This window comes from Protopterus annectens, chromosome 4.part1 (genome assembly GCF_019279795.1).
Source record: "Protopterus annectens isolate FY-2018-M chromosome 4.part1, PAN1.0, whole genome shotgun sequence".
Classification (NCBI taxonomy): Eukaryota; Metazoa; Chordata; order Ceratodontiformes; family Protopteridae; genus Protopterus; species Protopterus annectens.
The window spans coordinates 87,902,763-87,925,429 of record NC_056734.1 but is presented as its reverse complement, the minus strand read 5'-3'; the positions used below and the strand labels follow the sequence as shown (position 1 = coordinate 87,925,429).

Sequence of the window (22,667 nt, the reverse complement as noted above, 5' to 3'; positions counted from 1 at the left end):
TCCTTATGTTTCAGATCATATCTTCTACACAACTGATCCAGGAAGCCAGGCAAGTAAAAAGGCTACCATTCTCACTGCAAAACACTTCATGAAAACAAGAGCCATTCATTTACATCTTCCATTAATACTTCATAACCACATGTTCAGTGTAAATTTAAAAGTTAATAGAAATAATCATTTGCCTTGCAGTTAATAGGTGTCATGAATTAAATCAATGCACAAAAGTGTTTGTCTGGGAGATAGCATTAATTACATCCAAACAATTTCAGCAATATAACTCCCCAGGTGCATTTTGCAGAAGCTTAAGTTATCCAATAAAAGAAACATCACTCTGGAATTAATGTCAATAATTTATTAAAAATGAGCATTGTATATTACATCACCGTCACAGACAGAAAGGATAATTTCCAAACCAATGTCACCATCATACCTTTTGCCAATGGTAATAAATATGTGTAACCACAATTTTCTTAATATATTCTTTCATTATTGTCGTACATGCTGCATAAGTAACTGGTCACATTAATTCCAAAGCTGTCTTTAAATGCTTTCTTTTAAATAAAATGTCATACAAGAAGAATTCCATATCATTTTTAACCATGGGGTTCTTTTTCAAATCATTCCATTATATGCCCTGTGAGTGCTAAATGACTTAAAAGCAGACATACAAAGAAAGTGATGCTTAGATGTGGCTTATTATCTTCAGAAACGTTAGGAAGTCAGAGCTAGTTAGGCAAAGATCCTGTGTTTGTATCTGTGGTGATGATACAATTTACACCATTCATTTGAAAAAAATAAATACTTGGGATTATATCCAGGGGACTACAGATTTGCGTGGATTGCATGGATATTGATGTATCACTCCAGTTTTGCTACCAGAGAAACCCATATACTCAGACAAAATCCCAACAGCTAATCTTAACAGCTTCTCATGACATTCCAAGTCAGCATTCCCATAAATAAGATGTGAGTCTGGTTTTCCTTACTGTAGATGATCGTGAATTAAGAGTTGGCATAAAAATGCAATTAAATTTTTAGGATGAAAAGTAGGCACTTATTTCATCATAATACAGCCTATAGCATGGTGGTCATAATGCAGCCAATAGCACTGTGTTCCATAGCATCAGCTCAGTCTCCTTTGTACATCCCCAGATGTACAGCCTATGGCATGGTATTGCATTACATCAGCTAAGTCTCCTTTGTACATCCCCAGATGTACAGCCTATGGCATGGTGTTGCATTACATCAGTTCAGTCTCCTTTGTACATATCCCAGATGTACACCCTATAACATGGTGTTGCATTACATCAGCTCAGTCTCCTTTGTACATCCCCAGATGTACAGCCTATGGCATGGTGGTGCATTGCATTAGCTCATTCTCCTTTGTAAATCCCCTGATGTACAGCCTATGGCATGGTGTTGCATTGCATCAGCTCAGTCTCCTTTGTACAACCGCAAGATGCACAGCATATAACATAGTGGTGCATTGCATCAGCTCAGTCTCCTTTGTACATTCTCCCAGATGTACAGCCTATGGCATGGTGTTACATTGCATCAGGTCAGTCTCCTTTGTACAACTCCAAGATGTACAGCCTATGGCATGGTGTTGCATTGCATCAGCTTAGTCTCCTTTGTATAACCCCAAGATGTACAGCCTATAGCATGGTGGTGCATTGCATCAGCTCAGTCTCCTTTGTACATTCCCCCAGATGTACAGCCTATAACATGGTGGTGTATTGCATCAGCTCTGTCTCCTTTGTACATTCCCCAGATGTTACTCTCTTCTGTACCTTGATAGAGAATTATGTATTTAAACAAAAAAATGGTGAGTATGCAAAAACTAATACAATCAGATTTGGAGAAGTATCAGTGTCTGTGGAAAGGCAATTTGTCAGGAACATCTCACAAGAAAGAAGTTTATTTTTTTCAGTTTCCCACAATACCATCCACAAGGGTTTGTCCGTCCCAACACACAAACAGAGAGGAATGTCATAAGGTCATAAGATCTTTAACATTGTTCAGGCAGTTTGGCCAACAAGGAATGCTAATTCTGCAATATAAGATTCAAATTTATCATCTCCTGCTCAAGCATCAATATTTTTCTTATAACTATCTAATTAGTTGACTTATGAATTTCAATAGGTATGTTATAACATAATGCTACCACTTAGTTTTCTATAAATATCTTAACCTGATTTTACACAAATAAGTCTTAAGCTTCATATTTTTGTGCTTCAGTACTTTATGATTTTTACACATCTCCATATTAAACAAGACTTGCATTATATCATCACTTAAGGTTTTATAAAATAAAATAAAATTTCCTTTTATACACCTATAACTTAAACTATAACTTAAGTAATAGATTTAGGTATTTACACCTGTATGTGTATACAAAATCTTTTACCACAGTTACTCTTTTAGTGAATTTACATTGAACACTCTCAAGAGGTTTCACTTGCCTCTTAGAAGAGATACAAAACACACTGTTACGTTCAATAATAGATCTTATATCTGTCTCGCAATCAGTTGTCAGGCAAGCCATATCTCTGGTGGTTAAATTCATCAGTAAACAGCCCATCAATTTCATAGCCTTTGTACTGATCTGGTTTACATGAGTTCTAAATGAAAAATCAGAAGTAATACTAATACCCACATCATTATTTTGGTGCACTTCAGTAAGTTTGCTTCATCTAAGTAAACTGGATTCCTTTGTATTTTTTGACTAAAATACATGATATAACATTTGTCTAAACCAAATTTTAAACATGTTTCAGAAGCCCAGTTATACAGTGTTTTCATGTAGGCATTTAATTCTTCAAAATCTTTATTGTTTTGTATACTAAATCCTAACTTACACACATCCACATACTTATAGATCCACAGATTATTATTTCTTGGTGTGGCTGAAAAGACAGCATTAAATTGCATATGCCCCAACAGTGATTCTGTGGAGCTCACACTAATACGGGCATATAACCAGATAAAGTATTCCAATATTTAACATACTGCTGCCTGTCCGACAGCCATTCCATTGTCCATCTAATTGTGTAACAGTTTATATACAGAATAGTCAGACATTTTTAAATGGACACAAAGATTAATCAGTCAAAGACATGGACATGGTCTAATTATAATACAATGGGAACCAGTCCTAAATCTAAGGTTGCCATAAATTGTTCAAAGAACTTAGTAAATTACTTAAAGTCGACCTCCCTTTTAAAAAAGCATGTTGTGTAAAACTTGTAATCACACTACTAGTATTAGTTTTGTTCATTAAATCAATAATACACCTGTCAAAACATTTTCTAGCTATAGATGGCAAGCTGATAGGGCTACAGGTTTTAATTTTTTCTTTCTCTTCTTTTATTATATATCAGAGTAACGTGGAAATTTGCAAGATTTAGGGACAGTACCATATCACTCATTTTATGTTCAGTATCTAATGTTCTAGAAGCCAAAATTTCTTCAAACTTCTTATAGCCTTAGCCTAAGGAGTCTAAGGCAAGATAAGATGACCAGTACATATGAGTCCTCCTTCCAATTAGCGAGTAATGATCAAGACCACCTATATTAGTTTTTTAAATCCTTTTTGTTTTTTTATGAGTAATGAAAGGTTAAGATCAAAAGTCAAAGATTAGTGGTCAGAACATCCAAGCAGAGGCCCAATTTTCAAATCACTTACACATTCAGGTACTGTAATTAAAACTTTGAACCACTTGTCCCTCCTGTAATCAGTTATGTCATATTAACAAATACAGTCATGTTAATAAATTACGCAGACCAAACCAAGAAGTAGATGCAGAGAATAAAAAGTCACTAAAAATTAAATGAACAGTCCGGGCACACTGAAGTCAGCTACAAATAGTTTTATTGTAACGGTTTATACACAAGCATTTTCACCCTGACTTAATGCAGGGCTTTATCAAGTGAATAAGAATCTCCATATTCATCCATTTATATATCCCCACTCCCAAAAAGAAGCGCCAAAAGTTTCAAAGACATACACTCTCCAATACATTAAATATAGTGTGGTAATCGTCATGTTAAAACTGTCTATCTTTTACTATACAGGTGTTTTTATCACAACTTACTGGCTTTTTTGATTAAGTAAGGCTTTATTGAAATATGGTCATTAAGACCTGGGGGATTTGTTGCATTTAACTTAATTTGCCAATATGTCTCTCTACAGTTCAACCAGCTTTCCCAGTCCCCCCCCCCCTAGGGTCCATGGCAACTTGCTCTAATATCCCAAAAGGAAACCTTTATGGCTTGGCTCCATATGAAGATGTTGCAATGGTGGATCTTATGAGAATAGTATTAGAAAACAACTTGATCTATTTTGAAAGTGAGATGTTCAAACCAGTTCAAGGCATAGCTATGGGGGTAGCATGTGCCCCCCATCTATGCTAATTTGGTCCTTCTGAAGTGGGAAATGACATACTTATTCAATACAACATATTGGCAATACATTGATATATCATCGCTATTTGGATGATATTTTTGTCATATGGGATGGACCTAGAGACATATTAACTACTTTCATAGAACATCTAAATTCTACTACTAGTTTTTTAAGGTTCACATACAAATTTGATCCTTTGGGGATTAACTATCTAGATGTCAGAATGGATAAAAATGATGGACGGTTAAAATCTAGAATACACCGTAAGGAAACATTTAGTAATTCATACCTCCCCTAAAATAGTGCACACCCATGGAAGCAGAAAATAAGTATAATTAAAGGCCATATGGTCAGAGCTGCAAGAATGACTTCAGAAAGAGAAGACTTCGTGAAAGAAATACAGTTAATGTCCGGATGTTTCAGAGCAAGAGGCTACCCGTATAAGTTAATAGAAACAGTAGCTACAGAGATTATAGAGGGATGTAATATTAAATATATACCCCTATTTGGAAACCAGCAAGAATGTTCCATTAACAAATTAAATGACAATAAACAACAATTCGGAAAAGCCTTAGTGAAACAATATAACAATGCTTCCAGAGAAATAAAAAACTTGATAGAAATAAACTGGAAAATGTTAAAACTTAATCAGGACTGAGTACACAAAGTAAGTGAAGCACCACACTTTGTTTTTAAAACAGGAATCAATTTAAAAATACTGTTTGAAAAGAACAAAAACAATTATGGATTTCACGGAGATATAGGGATTAGAAAATGTGGAAAGCGTAAATACTGTCACTTCATTATAGACAAGGATAAAGTGATGTTAAATAAAAACTTGAATAGTAATGTGACTTTTAGGAGGGACAATTGTATACCTAGAGGTATAGTATATCTGGCTATATGTAGCGACTGCCCCAGTTTCTTCGTAGGAAAGCCAGAAAAAACATTAAGTAAGCGTATATCAGCACACATACCAAATAAAGAAAACAATTTTGAATAATGCCCTTTATAAACATCTTCATATGGAGCCAACCCATAAAGGTTTTCTTTTTGGAATATTAGAGCAAGTTGCCATGGACCCTGGGGGGGGCGCTGGGAAACTGGTTGAGCTGTGGAAAGACATATTGGCAGATTAAGTTAAATGCAACAAATCCCCCAGGTCTTAATGACCATATTTCAATAAAACCTTACTTAATCAAAAAAGCCAGTAAGTTGTGATAAAAACTGGACCTATAAAAATGAATGGCGAATAATAGCCTTTTTCTGCATATTAATACATGAGAAACACATCACTTATTTTTTAACCTGTGGAAATGTTTTAATTTGGAATGCTGACTATTATATGTAATGATTTTTTTAATTATAGTTAAAAATACCTGTATAGTAAAGGCTAGACAGTTTTAACATGACGATTACCACAATATATTTAAAGTATTGGAGAGTGAATGTCTTTAAAATTTTGGCACTTCTTTTTGGGAGTGGGGATATATAAATGGATGAATATGGAGATTTTTATTAACTTGATAAAGCCCTGCATTGAGTCAAGGTGAAAGCGCTTGTGTATGAACTGTTACAATAAAATTATTTATTTGTAGCTGAATTCAGTGTGCCCGGACCGTTCATTTCGATGTTAATAAATTAGCTTACAAATACAGATTTTGCGAAATAATTATTCCATAAATATTCTGGATAATTAAAATCTCATAAGAATATATTTTTATATTGTAAATACTTTTCTAACTGGTCCAAAAAAAAAAAAAACAGTGGATTAAATTATCCATAGAGGGTGTTGGATAACGTACTGATCAATTACTAATGACATCTCTTAACTGCACTATAAGCATTTGTCTCACTTGTTAATATGTATTAAGGGAATAGAATTGCGAATCCAAAGAGTAACCCTCTTCCCCTTAAATTATCTCTCAGGTATTCATACTTAGTATACTATCTTAGCATGATATTGTAATCTTTGGAATTCCAGCATTCAACAATTTCTAGTAATGTACCGTTCCCTCCTGATATTATTCCAACAAAGTTATAATATTTATTTCTTAAACTTTGCGCATTACAGTAGTAACATTTTATAACTCTGTCAGATCTGGTGTTATTACACCTCTCCTTTGTGCTGAGCTGAACTCTAAAAATGTTTTATATAGTCCGATAACTTCTCAGCCAAAAAAATGGCACCATATGAATTTAAATTATGAATATATGGAAAATAATGCATGGGAAAAGTAGTTAAATAGCTTACACAACAGACAATATCAATGAAAGAGGGTAGGGAGGGACTTTGGACTTCAGATTATCATAAGAGATGGAAGCCACAGAAGCAGTCTTTTAAAACCAAAACAAGAAAAGGGTGAGCAGGTTGGGTAAAATTCAAGCTTCTTTGAGAGGGATCCAGTATTGGAGCTGTAGTCCTACCGTTAGACTTTCAGAAATATTAGCTTAATATCTGAGTGGGAGTTGGGGCAGACACAAAAACAAGGGGGAAAAGAGTGGAAAGTAAACATAAAGGCACTGGAATGCAACTTTATAAACAAAGCAATCCAGAACCATAGGTAGCATAAATAATTTATTAATGCAGCAAACGTTCACAGAGGCTGCTTCATCAGGCAAAAACAGTTAAGAAGTAAAAACAATCTATTTATATACATATCCATTTAAAAACTTAATTGTTTAACAATAATTTAATCAACTCAATTAAAATAACCTAATCCTGACATCAAATGCACTTAAAGGACAGTCTTTACCTTTATTTTATTTTATTATACAGGTCCTTTAAGAAAGATTTTAAACTAAAAGCATCATTTAAATCTGGTATAAACTGTGCTTTAAAATGTAAAATCCATTTGCATTTCTCTATATTAGGTACATTTCTGATCATAAACTGATCTACAGAGATAAAAGTCTTCACATACGGATATTTACAATTTAAGTTGTTTTTTTTTAAACCTTACTGTTAATAATGTTACAAAGTTCCATCAGTCTTACACAGCTGAAACACGTTAGTGTTTTTAGATATATACCACAGTTTCCACACTCAAGTAAGTACTGATTTTCATTCAGGTCTTCAGATACATAAGTATTTAAGAAATCCATTTTGAGAACTGAAAAAGGACCCAACCTTACATTAAAAATAAGTAAGAAGTGTAGAGATGTACATGTACTCCGTATTAAATCAAACTTCAAACACTCAACACTCAGTAAATTCAGCTGTTACCTTCCTGATAGATAAAACAGAAAATAAGATAAACACCCTGAAGTCCTCAAAAGGACTCAAGTAATTGAAAACTCCTCCGCACTGTTATGAAAATGTAACTCAGATGAAGCACTTATTAAACAGTGCTGCTTAAATGCATCTGCTTCCTTCCTGATATGTAAAACACCTGTCAGTCACCACAAATCACCAGACTGACAAAAAAGAATGTGCTACTCACATCTTGAGAAAGATGGGTGCAAATGTCTCCAGTTTATTCTGCACCATTTCCATTTCATCTCCACACCAGTCATCTCCTGGCCTGTTCATATAAGCATCATTTTAAACCTATTACCACCACCCCTGACATCCATGTTTGAAAGTATAGCATTATTGCTAAAGCCAACAGTAACAACAAATGTATAACATGTATTCATAGCACTTTTCTCACTCAAACACACTACACCGCAAACTCAGAATTACATTTCATGTCTTTTCTGTTACACAAGCAGCATTTAAATTCATTTTCTCTACCAGTGTCCCATAAATGAGGCCTTACAAGCAGGACCTTCAGTTAAAGCTAAACCTGGAAAAAGTATTGTAGCACCCCTTATAAACTGTAATGATATACACTTATGCACAGTTTAGTATTCCAGCTCTGAGGACCATAAGCTTGGAATGGAATACAAGCCCTTCAGTCCTCCACTTCATGACTTGCTGTTATGTTATTGTTCCAAATTAATTGAAGTGCAAGTTCAAGCAGTTCACTTTGGTGAATGGTGAATCAGCAGTTCTGGGGAATCATAACACTCAATTAAAAAAAAAGAACACAAAATTATAACACTGGCATATAAAGTCTTTAAGAGTGACCAAAGACATAAGAGGCCTGGAGGAGTTGCTATATTACTAAATGGTGTTATTTGCCCCTTGAACATTTTACAACCCCAAATTTGCAATGGTTCAGAAACTGCTGTGGATTTCTTTTACCTGTGATACAAACCCCCCCCCCCAAAAAAAAACAATTAAAACATCTTTTCTAATTCCATTTCCCGAGGGCACTTATTCAAGCTTAGTAATAACACTGTTAAGTAGCTTAATCTCACACCCATAATGATGTTGAATTAATTTCCATGTGGGACCTTAGTATAGACTGGAACTCACATGTAGGTGTGCACTACTATAACAGACTACATGACCCAGCACTGCTGACCTAAGTGCCACTTCGCATTGACCCTGTTTATGTGACGTAAACATTACAGCTTTGGCAGTAAATGACTCATGGCTGCTAATTACAATGGCTTGAATTCCAGCTGGTTCCCAGAGTGATCCTTTGCCTACTATTCTCATCTGGAGGCTGTACCAAAATCAAGTGTGTACAAAATACACACACACACACACACACACACATATATATATATATATATATATATATATATATATATAGTATATAGTATATACACACATATATATAGATACATATATTTGTGTGTGCGTGTGTGTGTGTGTGTGTGTGTGTGTGTGTGTGTGTGTGTGTGTGTGTGTGTGTGTGTGTGTGTGTGTGTGTGTGTAATTTAATTAACAGTAGTTCATTGATGAACTTACCAGCAACTTTACCTGTCAAACATACAAAGAGCTAAGAAACATCACTAAAGTTTGCCTGTGGATAAGGAACATGAAATATAACTGATTATGAACCTACAGATAGAATTTATGTGAAATACTGAAAAGCTGACAACAACCTGTTCTACTCAGGAAAAAAAACTCTTCTCTATGGGTCATGAACATTACCTTAGAAATAATTACTAAATTATTTAAATCTCACACCCTGAAAGTGATCCTAGCTAACAACAATGGTTGGTATCCTGTCAGATGGTGATATCCCTCTCACCCTTTTTTCTCTCACCAGCTGGCAAACATGAAACAAACTGAGAAGCCTCTGCTACAGTTACAGTCATCTGCAGTACTGCCTTAACTCCATATTCTCTTTCTATTACTTTTCTGATCTTTGGTGTTACCATTTTTCCTCAGAGTAATAGTTTCCTTAAAATTTGCCCACAAGTGCCACTGAGGAATACTACACCCACATGATGCTGCACGATGAAACTAACACCAGGGTATGACAGATACAGATCAGATTCCTTACTGGGTTCCTTTTTCTTCTGCTTATGAGTTTCACTTACTGGTAGTGCTTTCTTCATCTTGCAGTGAAATGCATTCAGTTATTAGAGCATCTTTAGCGAGTTCATCACATTGGTGATGTTGTGAGGCTGCATGTGTTGGCTATTAATGCAGTGGCTACATAATCATACAGCTATACATAGCATAATTTAAAGGCATTATTTGGCATTTTGTGCGTAAAGATACATTTTGTATTTTCCAGCAAATACCAGACAGTTGACAGGTACTGAGCCAAGCAACCTGGGCTTAAATAGCAGTTATAGTGATTAATGGTGCAGACAGAAGGAATGGGTATGCTTGTTGGGGAGGGAGAAGTAGTAACTCCCATCTTGGCTGGACAACAGAGGCTTGCCACAATGATGCGAACTGGGATAGGGAAGATATTAGTGTGAACACCCACACTGTTGGTGGTAGCCATTGTGAGCAAACATGGAAGAATAAGTATAAATATATAGGGGGGGTGTAGACTGCTCTTGTAGTGATGGAATTAGTCATGTCACCAGTAGGGTGGGGAAGTGTTATGAGATATATAGATAAAAATTCCTCATAGCTGGGATGTGCTGCTAATGAGGATGCAATCAAACATCACTGCTGTCTTCTAGATAGCTCTGTTCTCCCTGGTTCTGGTGGACTTCATACCATGGGGAAAGGACTGTGGTCCAATCCATGTGGGGAAGGCTACATGGTTGACAGGTACAGGGGCAGAAGACAAAATAAAAAGTGTTTGAAAATCTAGTCATTTTTTTAAATGAGCGACTTCATTATCATGGATACATCTGTATTAACTGGCTTCATGCAAGTGATCTCAAGCTGGACAGCATCGTATATTAGTTCCCTTGACTCACCTATTACCAGAACCTACCAGGCCTAGCCTCTGTCTGGGAACCTCAGGTGGGTTCTAATTTTGCCTAACAAACTGCTGTCCTTAAATATCACTTCATCTGTGACTGGCATCCCAACCAGGATTAATTGTCTTCTTTAAACCTGATGAGTGCTAAAACAGGCTCCATGTCCCTGCAACCAAAGCAAGTGCTGGAGAATGAATAAATGAATAATACTTAAAATACATGCATGTTCCCATCTTTAGAAATCATCACAGTGTGCTCCTGGTATTCAGTTGACTCCTTCATCTGCAACCATTACTGCAGAACTTGACTTATGTTACAGTGTTCTTTAGTATATAGAAAATAAGTGTTCTTTGTACAAGATAAATCTTTCTCCATTCACATCAAAAGGCTCAGAGGAAGTCTTTGCTCTACATATGTCTGCAGCTAACAAAATAGATGAGATAAGTGCTATGGACTTGGAAATACAAATGGAAAAAACACAGCCCGCCTTATTGCAGCTCTGAGATGCAATCCATCATAAATGCAAAAGACTCAGGAGGGTAACAAAGTCTTCTGCTAAAAATAAAAATACAACATTGAATTTATAAGTGTAAATCCTTCTATAATGAGCTAATTTTCTCAGACAGCTCAAAACCAGTAAATCAAACTCACTTATTATGAATGAGAGCAGAGTATCCTTTCTTCCTCCCTGTGATTTTGCTTCCATTTTGTTTGTACCATATGCATTTCCCCCACCTTGTCATCCTTGCCATCCCCATTTAATGAATTCCTGGCTGACTTCAATTTCTATCTGATCTCTCTGTCTGAAGTCAATGATCTTCTAATAATTATATTTGGTTATGAATAGCTTGGAGGAGACAGTATCTTCTCCAAGATCCTAATTACTGCAGTACCTTTATTAAAGCATACCACTGAGGGATATCATCAGCCTCTTCCTTATCAAAGAATACTTTTCATCTCTATATCATTGATAGCTACTATCCCGCGGTGGTGGTGCTGCGGTAGCGTTGTCGCCTCACAGTAAGATGCTGTCCAGTTCGATTCTCAGCTAGAGCGTCTTCTGAGTGGAGATATGCGTGAGTGGGCGTGCCTTCATTAAAGGTTGTGCATCAGGGCTGGTAACTCGGCATGTAAAAATCAACTACCAATCATTAGCGGACCGGAGTTCCGCTGTGGTGACCCCTAACCGGGAAAAGCCGAAAGACACAACAAATCATTGATAGCTACTGCCATTCCAGACCCTGTATCAACAATAGTGACTTGTACTGGAAAATACCACATCTCTTATCATTTCCCAGCATCATTGCCACTGAATATTGATATAATCTGGTGATTCACTGATCGGAAGACACGAGGATATCCTACTACTACAGTGGAGAAGTAAAACCGCTTAATGAATAAATACAAGGAATATGCAAGAAGAGATAAGCATTACCTTCTGACATCTGCATTACTGTGCATTCGTATCCTAGTTATTCTTTCCACGCTTTCTTTAAATGTCATCGGGATCATGTAAGGAGTGCTCAGAGAGGTATTGGCTGCACTTCCTAGACAGAGTTTGCAGCTGTGTATGGGAGGTACTTGGAACATGCCAGATCCCTACCCACATAATGTGCCCCCAATCACCTGATGCAGTTACGTCTACTACTGCATACCTGGAGAAGGCAGAGATACAGTAGGTATGAAAATTAAGGCCCTCATTATGTTCCATGATTTAGAAATAAATAAATCATAGAGAAATGTGTATAAGGTATGTCTGCAGCACAGGGTCTACAAAAGTGTGCCACATCATAAAAAGAGACATCCCCGATGGCCATGTAAAAGTGCTGTACTTCTCAGAAGAATGTTGTTTAGCAAAAATGTCTTGATAACACAGTATAGTACTGTATACATCATTATCAGTTTATAACATGACATTACAGCTGCTGATAGGTTACTTCTTGCACACCAAATGCTGTGCACACGCACACACACACACACACACGCGCACACACACACACACACACACACACACACACACACACACACACACACACACACACACACACATACACACACACACACAGGCATAGACACACACAGGTGTAGTAACAGTAACCACTTTCCTATCACTGAGAACCAGTTCACCAGTAAATCATATAATTGCCGTCTGCTTGCATGACACACAAGGTATAAGCTGTCATGAATAATTCCTTGCTATTTACACAGACTAGTGACACTTAATGTGATTCGTGTGGACAGCAATTTCAATGAGTCTCATTCCCATGAAATAGTTACACTGAAAACCACTCTCAATGAACCAAAACTAAATCTTTTTTTTTTTTTTTGGGTGGGGGGCATTTCTGTGCATCCTGCTGGGGTGGGGGGCTACTCTGCCACACTAAATAACTGTATCATCACAAAATGGTTGGGGAAAGTACTAAGGCAGTTCCACTGAAAGTGGTTTTCAATGGAGCTGTTTCTCAAGAATGGTCATACATCAGTGGAGAATGGTCTAAATCAGGCTCACTGAAAGTGGCTTTTAGTAAATGATTTTTTCAGGAATTGGGACTCACTGACAGTTCAGTCATCCAGCTGTCAAGCTCCCAGTTAGTAGTGTGCCACACTCCACAATGCCATCATAGCCATTTAGAGTTTAAATATCCTGGTATTTACAGCACGGTTCTCTATAGACAGAACAACCTAGCTCTTAGTCCACCATTTATTGTAGCTGAAATTCATTATCTATAATTGTACTTTTACTGTTATCACCTATATGTGTGCCTTCCAGTCCATAATTAGCATTAATAGGGATTATAAACAGCAGAGTATGACTCTAATAAGCTATTAGTATTCATAAATGCTCATAACGGAAAACAGCACACAGTACAGATAGCAATGAGACAAGAGGGAAGTTTAAAGGTGTGCTATCACAGTCTTGAAGCCTACATTCTTGAAAATCATAATCCTGAGAATATAATATTGAAAGACCGAAATACTGAAGACCACAACATCAAACTCCAGGACTTACCCCCCCCCCCCCGACCCATGTTAACACTGAGTCCTGGGTCGACACTCCTGCAGGACCTGTGTTAGAAATTGAATTGTTCTGGGTTAACAGTGGTAGGGGAATTTGGTATACAATATTTTTTTGACACTGTGGTCCTCAGCATTTTAATCTTTTGATACTATGGTCTTAGAATTATGATATTCAAGAGTTTGGGTTTCAAGACTGTGATAGTAAACCAATTTTGCATACTGTTTGCAGAAATATAGGTACAATAAAACGTACTTTGTGGAAGGTATACATGGTGCAAGTTCTACTGCTGTGTGAAGGAGGTCTGTATGTTCAGATCTTTTTTTCTGAGCTGCCTTTATGTTTGGACCACATACTACTGCCAGTACATGGACTGCTTGTATTCTTTTGTGAGGACTTAATACTGAATCTTTGATGTCAAGGAGCACTTAGATTCAGTACATCAAAGAGCAAAACTCTGAAACATAAAGCTTCCTTCCAATCCACTGAATAAACTGAAAACAAAAAAAATCCAAAACAGTATTTTTACTGTGAACAAACTCCCCTGCACAACAGATGTGGTGGCTATACTCCAAATACCCAACGACTTTAAATATACCAACTGCACAGCAGTGGAAAGAAGGAGACATTCCCTTTACCCACTGTCCATACAACATCCCACAAGTTAGCATTGTAAGTGAATGGAACATGCACATTCATTTACACTGCTAAACTCGTGTGTTATTGCACTTTGTCATTAAACCACATAAACTGATGAAATCAAAATTGATTCATTGCTGCAAAACTAAACTTCAGTCAAGTTAGATTCAAACAAAAAACATAATTCTGTTCTGCTGTGTTCTGTTCTGTGAACTACATTCATCAACCAGTGGAATCTATTGAATGCTTTCTAGGAATATATCCTTTTATAGGATCATCTCTGTTACAGCAGACAGATTAAATGGAATGATGAGTGTGTGCGAAAACTGTTATCAGTGAAGGTTTGGTCAATAAACTGGTACAAAGTTTAGCAAAGAACAACTTATATATTTTAAGCATATGTTGCTATAAAGTGCTTGAAAAGTAGGAGTTTTGCTAAACACTTTAGAAAGTGTAGTATGATAGCCCGCCATGGGTGGAAACAAGTGGTTCCATTTTTGAAGGCTAGAATAGTTGTTAGCACCATGTACATTTCTTAGATTTCTACTTAATACTAATAGGTTACTTGAAGGTTTGCTCCAAAACCCACAAGTTTTATTTGTGAAACAAGATATTTATTATAATCATAGACTGCTGGAACTGATAGCCTGACTTTTTAAAAGGAAGGTATGCTCTTTGTTGCCTAGGAGGAAGCACTGTTAGGTTTTGTTCTCAATAATCCATTATTAGACTTTAGTTATTCATGCAAATATACGGCATTCTCCTACCTTTCATTTAATTTTATGTTTGATAATCTAACAAGTGAATTAATCCTTAATGAATGCAATATGAACACTCATTTACATGGATGCCTACAAGCATCCACACACAAACAATATAATCTTTGAAAGACTGATCTTCAAAAGCCCAACCTATTTTCTACCTGATGGCTTCTCTCATGAGAATCCATATTTTATTATGCTGAGTATATCTTTTACTTTGTTTTTTACTTTGTAATACAGTGTACTCAACAAAAGTAATGCTTTTATATCACGTGCATTCTCTTAATATTTACAGATAGCTGTCACAGAACCTCAGCTTCCACTACAGGGTATTTCTTTTCTTTGTATTAAGCTTGGAGCATAAGCTACTGACTGACTGAAATAAAGAGTGTACCAAAATTGGTGAAGTCTGTGTGAAAACAAAGGAACTGCTATGTTAATATCTCACCAAGTCATATTTCACAATGGAAAAACTTCTGAATGGAAAATCGTATTTTGCAGACAATGTAAATATATGTTATTTGACACAGGACTGAGAGGTACAGATTAATCTGTTTATGTTATTGCAGTGCATTATTGTTTTAACTGGCATCAAGTACAATTCTGAGAATATAATTAATTAATTAAGTACCATGTTACTGAGCTGAGAAAACAATCACGTTTCTAAATGAAATTGAAAAAGCAGGGTTGTATTGCACAGAAGATCATTGTAACGCTAAGCCATGCTCAACAAGCCATATATCCTCTTTGGTTAGCACATCTGTATTTTCAAAAAGTTATATATTTGTATGAGCTTCAGGGCATAAAACACATTGCTCATCAAATATGTGCTTACAAATAAAAAAAAATAGTTATTACCTTGCCAACATGCTCCTACTGTTAACTGCATGTCAATATGGGAAGGATGAATTGGCCAGTCATCTGTTACTAAGTATGGTTCATAGGTCACTCCATCCACATATAGTGTTACAATAGGAAACTCAACATTGATGACATAGTAATGCCATTCTTTGTCACAGATCTGAAAAACAGAGAAACAATTAGGTGTACATTTAAATGCACTAAGTAAACTGTAAAATTCATGTATTTTATTAAACATTTTGAAATTCACAGTGTTTCAGATCCTTCTTTAGGGCTGTATTTTAATATGTAATTGATGGCAAAAACATCCAGTCATTTATTCATTGATATCTGCTTTATTTTGTTCATGGTTGTAGAGAGCTGGTGTTTTATTCTATCAAGCAGTGGGTGAGAGGCACAAAATAGACACACACACACACACACACACACACACACACACACACACACACACACACACACACACACACACCTACAGACAATTCAGAATAATCAGCAATTCACCCTCTGGCATGTATTCAGATGTCAGAATATGAAACCCTAGATAAATGCCTTCCCAGACACAGAGTGAAAAGATGAAGTCCTCTAAGGGAACTGCTACTTTCACATCTATGTTAATGCTACAAAAACAACAATTCTTTCTTTCTTTCTTCCATTAGTTTCTTATTGTTCTATTTTTGTCAACCAGCAATTTATATAGCCTCCCTCTGTTCTTCCTATCTACCGTAGCACATTGCTAGATCAGATTTGTGAGTACTGATAGGTTGTTAATTATTAAGTTTTCTGATGTTTTGTTAAAAAAATCTCATCACAATTACAAATGTTTAGCACTTCTTTGAAACAATATTTTCAGAAAAAAAGAAGTGCTTCCTGTGGTTGATTTCATTTTGGGTTAATTGTGTGAAGAATCTTCAATTGTCTAGATTAAAACCATTAAGTATTTTCCTGTGAAGCCTAACACTTATGCTCAATAATTTGTGTACATTGTGATAAAATAATTAATAAAATATTTATAGCAGGAACAGTGCAAACTTAATAAATGACATCTTACTATTCTGGTAAGTTATTTACTTTATATTGTTTTTGTTGAGCATCTTAAACACAAATGTACAAACTACTCTTTTACAAAGTGCACAATGACAATGACTTAGGGAGAAAGAATCCAGTGAATACAAATCTCAGATGCACACTGTTACATAACTAAATTAAATGTATGCATTAAAATAAAGAAGTAATTGTATTTATGTATTTAGTAGATGGGTTAGCCCAGTGACCCTTCTCAGAAACAATAGTGATACATGAACACAATTCTTTTAATACAAATATAGTTGCATTTACAAAGGAATGAAAGTTTACATACAAATGCTTAGTCTAATAAAGCACACATACTAAAATACAGTGTTCCACACCATTGGCATGCATAGAATGGGTCTCACCAAGTATGAAAAACCTGGTTAACCAAATATACATTTATATAATTTTATGTGATTTCTGCAAGCATTCAAAAACCATTAAATGTTTTATGCTTTAAACATGCATATAAAAATGACAGGCAGTGATGATAAAAGAAGAAATGTACGAAAACAAAATAAAATAAATAAATAAATGGGAAAAAAACAACCCAAAACTCAAGCTTTTATACTGGAACCAATAAAGAAATTTGAAAAACAGACCAAAGTGCTCAAATTAGCTGTTTATCTAAATAGAAATTTGTTGCAGTCCCTCTGCAAGATTTCCTATTTAAAGAAGTCAATGAAGATGAAGTGATGAATCTAAAGAATGCATGAGTACAGCTCATGTAAAACAGAGAGTGCTACTGCAGAATTAAAAGAAATAATCTAAGGGTAATGAGGGTCTGTAATGCAGAAAAGTAGGGAAAGGCAAGGTCACAAGGTAAGAATAGCTAATATAGGATAGTGGAACATGGCAAGGTCTCATGGTAAGGGTAGCTAATGCTGAAAAGTGGAAAAAAAAAGGCAGGGTCACTTGGTAAGGATAACTAGCACAGAAAAGTGGAATATGGCAAGGTTATATGGCAAGAATAACTAATGTAGAAATGTGGAACAAGGGAAGATCATATGTGAGGGTAACTTAATGCAGAAAAGTGGAACATGGCAAGGTCACATGGTAAGGGTAACTAATAGACAATAGTGGAATAAGAGAAGACAAGGTCAGCCTTACTATACAGAGGATTATCAACAAAAGGGTAGTTACGAATTTCAGTATATTTTTGAAGAATCTAGTTAGACAACTTCAAGCACCAGTCTCATAAAATATTGAATCTATAACTAGTGTAACATGTTATAATTATGGGTCAAAGGGCATAGTCACATTTTACTTCACAGGATTAAAAGGATTAGTTGTGAAAAATGAACATGAGAGGAGAGGGAAAATCTGAGCAGCTAATGAAAGACATGGGAAAGACGTGAAATATGAAGCAGACATGTAGATGAAAATGAAAACACGGGATAAAAAAGTTAGACATTGGAAAAGGACAAAGTGTGGTTTTATTTTGGTGGAGGCAGGTACAGAAAAGGTTGGTTGGGAGATGTGAAATGCAGAGATTAGATATAGTTCTTTAGGTTGTCAGGCTGCTTTTTGCTTTTTCAATAGGAAGAAAATAAAATTAAATTAGATAAGTAAAGCAAATGTATTCCTAGTAAAACCACTGTGATAAATGAATATTTTAAGCTAAGAGTTATGATAAGTATGGATTCTTAAGCAGGTAATATGCTTTTAAGGCTATTCTGATGACAGATGATTTAGCAACTGCCTGTTCTGAAAAGAGCTATACCCCACAATTTGCAGCATTCACACTCACAGAGAGAAGGGATTATGGATTCCTTCAGTGATTTATAAAAGGTGTTCTCCAAACTCCAAATAAATGAGTAAAACAGAGTTTGAATCTGATTAGAAAATACTAGAAGCTTTACACTACAGTTTGCACAGAGAGTTTAGTTCTATTGCCTTGAGAAAATATGTATATACTCAATAAGCTGTTTATTTCTGGGGTAGAGTGTGACCTGCTTGCTCTAATAAGTATCAGGTTCAGTTGGGTAGAGTTATACAAAAGTATATAATAACACAAAAGTGATTGAAATAGACTATAAAAGACCATTTCATAGCAGAAACACAAAAAATATAAGTTAAGTAGAATAAAATATAATTTTTACTATGGCACTATTTGATTTGATAGTCTGGTATGTTAATGGATTGGTTGACAGGAGAAACAGTGCAAGACACTGGTTTAAAATGAAAACAGTAATACATAGATAATAAGGGTACAAAAAATACCTGAAACATAAAGTACAAAATGTTATGTAAAAAAGTGGGGAGGAATGTTTATTTGTTGAAATTTAAGTGGAGTAAAAGAAAGGCATATTAATATTAATTAGAAGTGATATAGTAGTAAAGGCTGACGAACAACAAAGGATAGTGGTGAGAGGTTGTTGGCAGGATGTAAGAATTACATTGTGTGCACAATATATTCCATCAAAACCAGTAAGGCAAAATATAAAGAATATGATGGAGGACGTTTTAGTTTTTCTTCATGAAAGTATGGTAGTAGCTTGAGATGGGAACACTATAGGAAATAAGGTTTCTCTGGAGGGAAAAGATATTACAGAATACTGGCCAAGGGAAGATACATAGAGAATATATGCATGCATTTGTGCTCATTGATGTAATTTAAATAAAACAGAATGAAATGGAACATGCTTAGTTTTCCGTGGTGTATGGTTATTGGACAATATTTATTTATTAATTTTATTTTATTTTATTTTACATTTGTTAACTGGGTAGAGTCTGGCTGGCAAGTAGCCCGTTTTCAGCAGAGACCCGGGGAGATAAGCTCCATAACAATAGTACAAAAAGATTACAAACATTTTTAAAAGATTTACAAACAATATACAAAAAGTTTGACAGATGCCAACAATCACAATTTACAAAAAAGTGAATGTAAAATAGAAAACATTAACTTTCTTAAGCCTTATTACAGACAGTAATATGAAAGTCATTAGATATGTAACTAAAAACCATTGTGGTATTTTCATTTGGTAGAAGTAAGACAAGAAGACAGCAGAATAGAAAACATTTGATCGAAGGCATGAGAAACTAGCCAGGAGTATTACAAGAGCATAGCCATTGTTGACTAAGGTATTCCTTTAGGAGTTTTTTGAAGCTATGACGATCTGTGTTTTTTAAGATATTCTGGGATAATAGGTTCTACTATTTAGCTACTTTAAAGGAGAAGAAAGAGTCACCAAAGTAATTATGGGACTTTGTAAGCTTGAGTATAAGTTTATCAGATGATCTAAGGGTCCTGGGTTTGTATTTAGTTGCACTAGAGTGGAGAGTGCAGGGCAGTTTTCAGGTTTGTGGATAATAGAGTGGGCAGTGGTGAGCTGATTGAGCAGTAACAGATTGGGAAATTCAAGCCAGTGTAATTTTTGAAGAGCATGGCAAATATTAAATATTAGATGGATGTGACATATCAAAAGAATACTATAACATAGTGTGAACCAAAACACATCTGTTAATAGTGTCAGGCCATGAAAGTATACAAATTAGGTATTGCAGGCATGGGTGGGAGGATGGCAGAATGGTTAAGGTCTTTACCTTGCAGACACAAGGTGCAGGGTTTGATTCTCACATGGGGTAATTGGCTAGGCTTAAAATGGCCCATAAGGGCAATTAGCCTAGTACTAATCTAAGGGGTGGGAGATGGCATAATGGTTAAGGTGTTTACCTGGCAAACACAAGATGCAGGGTTTGATTCTCATGTGGGGCAATTGGCTAGGCTTAAAATGGCCCACAAGGGCAATTAGCCTAGTACTAACCTATGAACCTATGTCTATTGCAGTAAATATTGACATTATCCAGTATTTCTTCTAAGAAAAAAGCCAATTTATGATTGGTAGATCAAACTTTAACTAACATTTTATTAGATTTCATCTTACTCAGTAAAGAACTTACAAAGATTTAGGATGATTGTAAACTAAAGATTAAAAATGTTGTCACAATGAAAGCAAATGAGATGGAATAATAGTCACATTAAGCTTATCTCCCCGGGTCTCTGCTGAAAACGGGCTACTTGCCAGCCAGACTCTACACGGTTAACAAATGTAAAATAAAATAAAATAAAATAAATAAAAAAGTAATTGATTTATAAAAGTGTAAAAGAATAAGTGGAACACAGCAGGAAAAAGACCTGCTGAAACAAACTAGAATGTGTATGCATGAGTAATTTATTTTATCTTTTCTTGTTGACTGGGTTAGTCCCACTAGGCAAGTGTCATCTTTCAAGGGAGACCTAAGGTGGTATTCATACTAACTAGGGGACATTTGGCAAGTACACCAAGGAAATTATTATTTATGTGTTTATTTATTTATTAATTTATTACATTTCTTAACCGGGTAATGTCCGACTGGGCCAGGAGCCCATTTTCAGTGGAGGCCCGGGGAGAAAAAGCTCCAAAACAGTAACAAAACTATCAATGCTAACAATAATAAATTATAGCAAAACAAATACAAATTCAAATAACAGTGTGCACAATCTATACAGTGAAGCATTAACAGAGACACCAGCACAGTTGCAATTAAATGTACAGTTATAAGCAATGGTTCATATGGACCTAAGTCCAACAGTGCCACAGAAAGAAGATGTAAAATAAGCAATTCAGCATCAAGATGAAGGGAAAACATGGTAAAGATAGAAGCAGCAGGATAAGGACTAGAGTAGGAGGAGCAGAGTCAGTTATGTAGTTAAGCTGCTAGGAGGCATTAGCCTGGAGTATGGCAGGAGCAAAGCCAGTGATTAGCTAGGTAGTCCTTTAGGAGTTGTTTGAACTCATACAGGATTTTTTTGTGATGGGCTGAGGAAAAGCGTTCCAAAGTTTGCCTATTTTGTAAGATTAGAGGGAGTTGCCATGATAGTTGTGGGAGTAGGTAACCATTAACATTAGTTTGTCAGACGATCTGAATGACCTGACATTAGTACTAGGTTGGACTAGTTTAGAAAGATCAGGGCAGTTTCTGGGCTGGTGGACTATTTTGTGGACCATGGTAAGCTGACTGAGAAGTAAAAGGTTAGGGAATTCTAAACAGCTGAGCAGGGAGAGAACTGGGCAGTGGTCAGTCCTGTGTCAGTAATTAGTGGCAAACTAGGCCATTTTGTTGTAGCAGGATTTTAGGTTATTAAGGTCAGTCTTTTGCAGGTTTGTGAATATATGGGATCCATACAGGAGGGTTGAAAGCAGGTGTGACCAAGCAATGGCCATCCTGGCACTTGGTTTGGCCCTACAGAGAGTACCAATTTTATCGTGAACTTTTTTGATTGTCAGAGAAATGTGCTTATCAAATTTTAGATTATCATCTATTGCGACACCTAGAAGTTTAATCTGGTTTGTGGATTCTATTTTGGTTCTGTTTGAGGACAGGATTGTGAGAGGAGACTGGTATGGTTTGGATATTTTAATTCTGAAGACTATTATCTTAGTTTTGTTTGGGTTTATTATAAGTTGATATTCAGTGAGGTATTTTTCTATGTCCAAAAAAGAAATTTGCATTTCTGTTTGAAGTTCCTGGGGTGAGGGGGTTGGGAAGATAAATGTAGCATCATTGGCATATTGGACAATGGAGGCTAGTTGAGTTGTAGAAGTAAGGTTGTTAGTAAATATAATAAAGAGGAGAGGACCAAGTATGGAACCTTGGGGAACACTGACCAAGATCAGGAGTAGGGAGGAAAGACTCTTTTCCCATT

At 35.8% G+C, this 22,667-nt stretch overlaps 1 protein-coding gene across 1 annotated transcript in view; it reads right to left on the bottom strand.

Annotated features, from left to right (window-relative positions):
- The window catches only part of LOC122801177 (calsyntenin-2-like), an 843,582-nt gene that overhangs the window by 740,624 nt on the left and 80,291 nt on the right, over positions 1-22,667 (bottom strand). Inside the window, exon 2 of the mRNA XM_044070740.1 lies at positions 15,908-16,070. Coding sequence (XP_043926675.1) covers positions 15,908-16,070 — 163 coding nt within the window. The remainder of the gene's footprint in view (positions 1-15,907; positions 16,071-22,667) is intronic.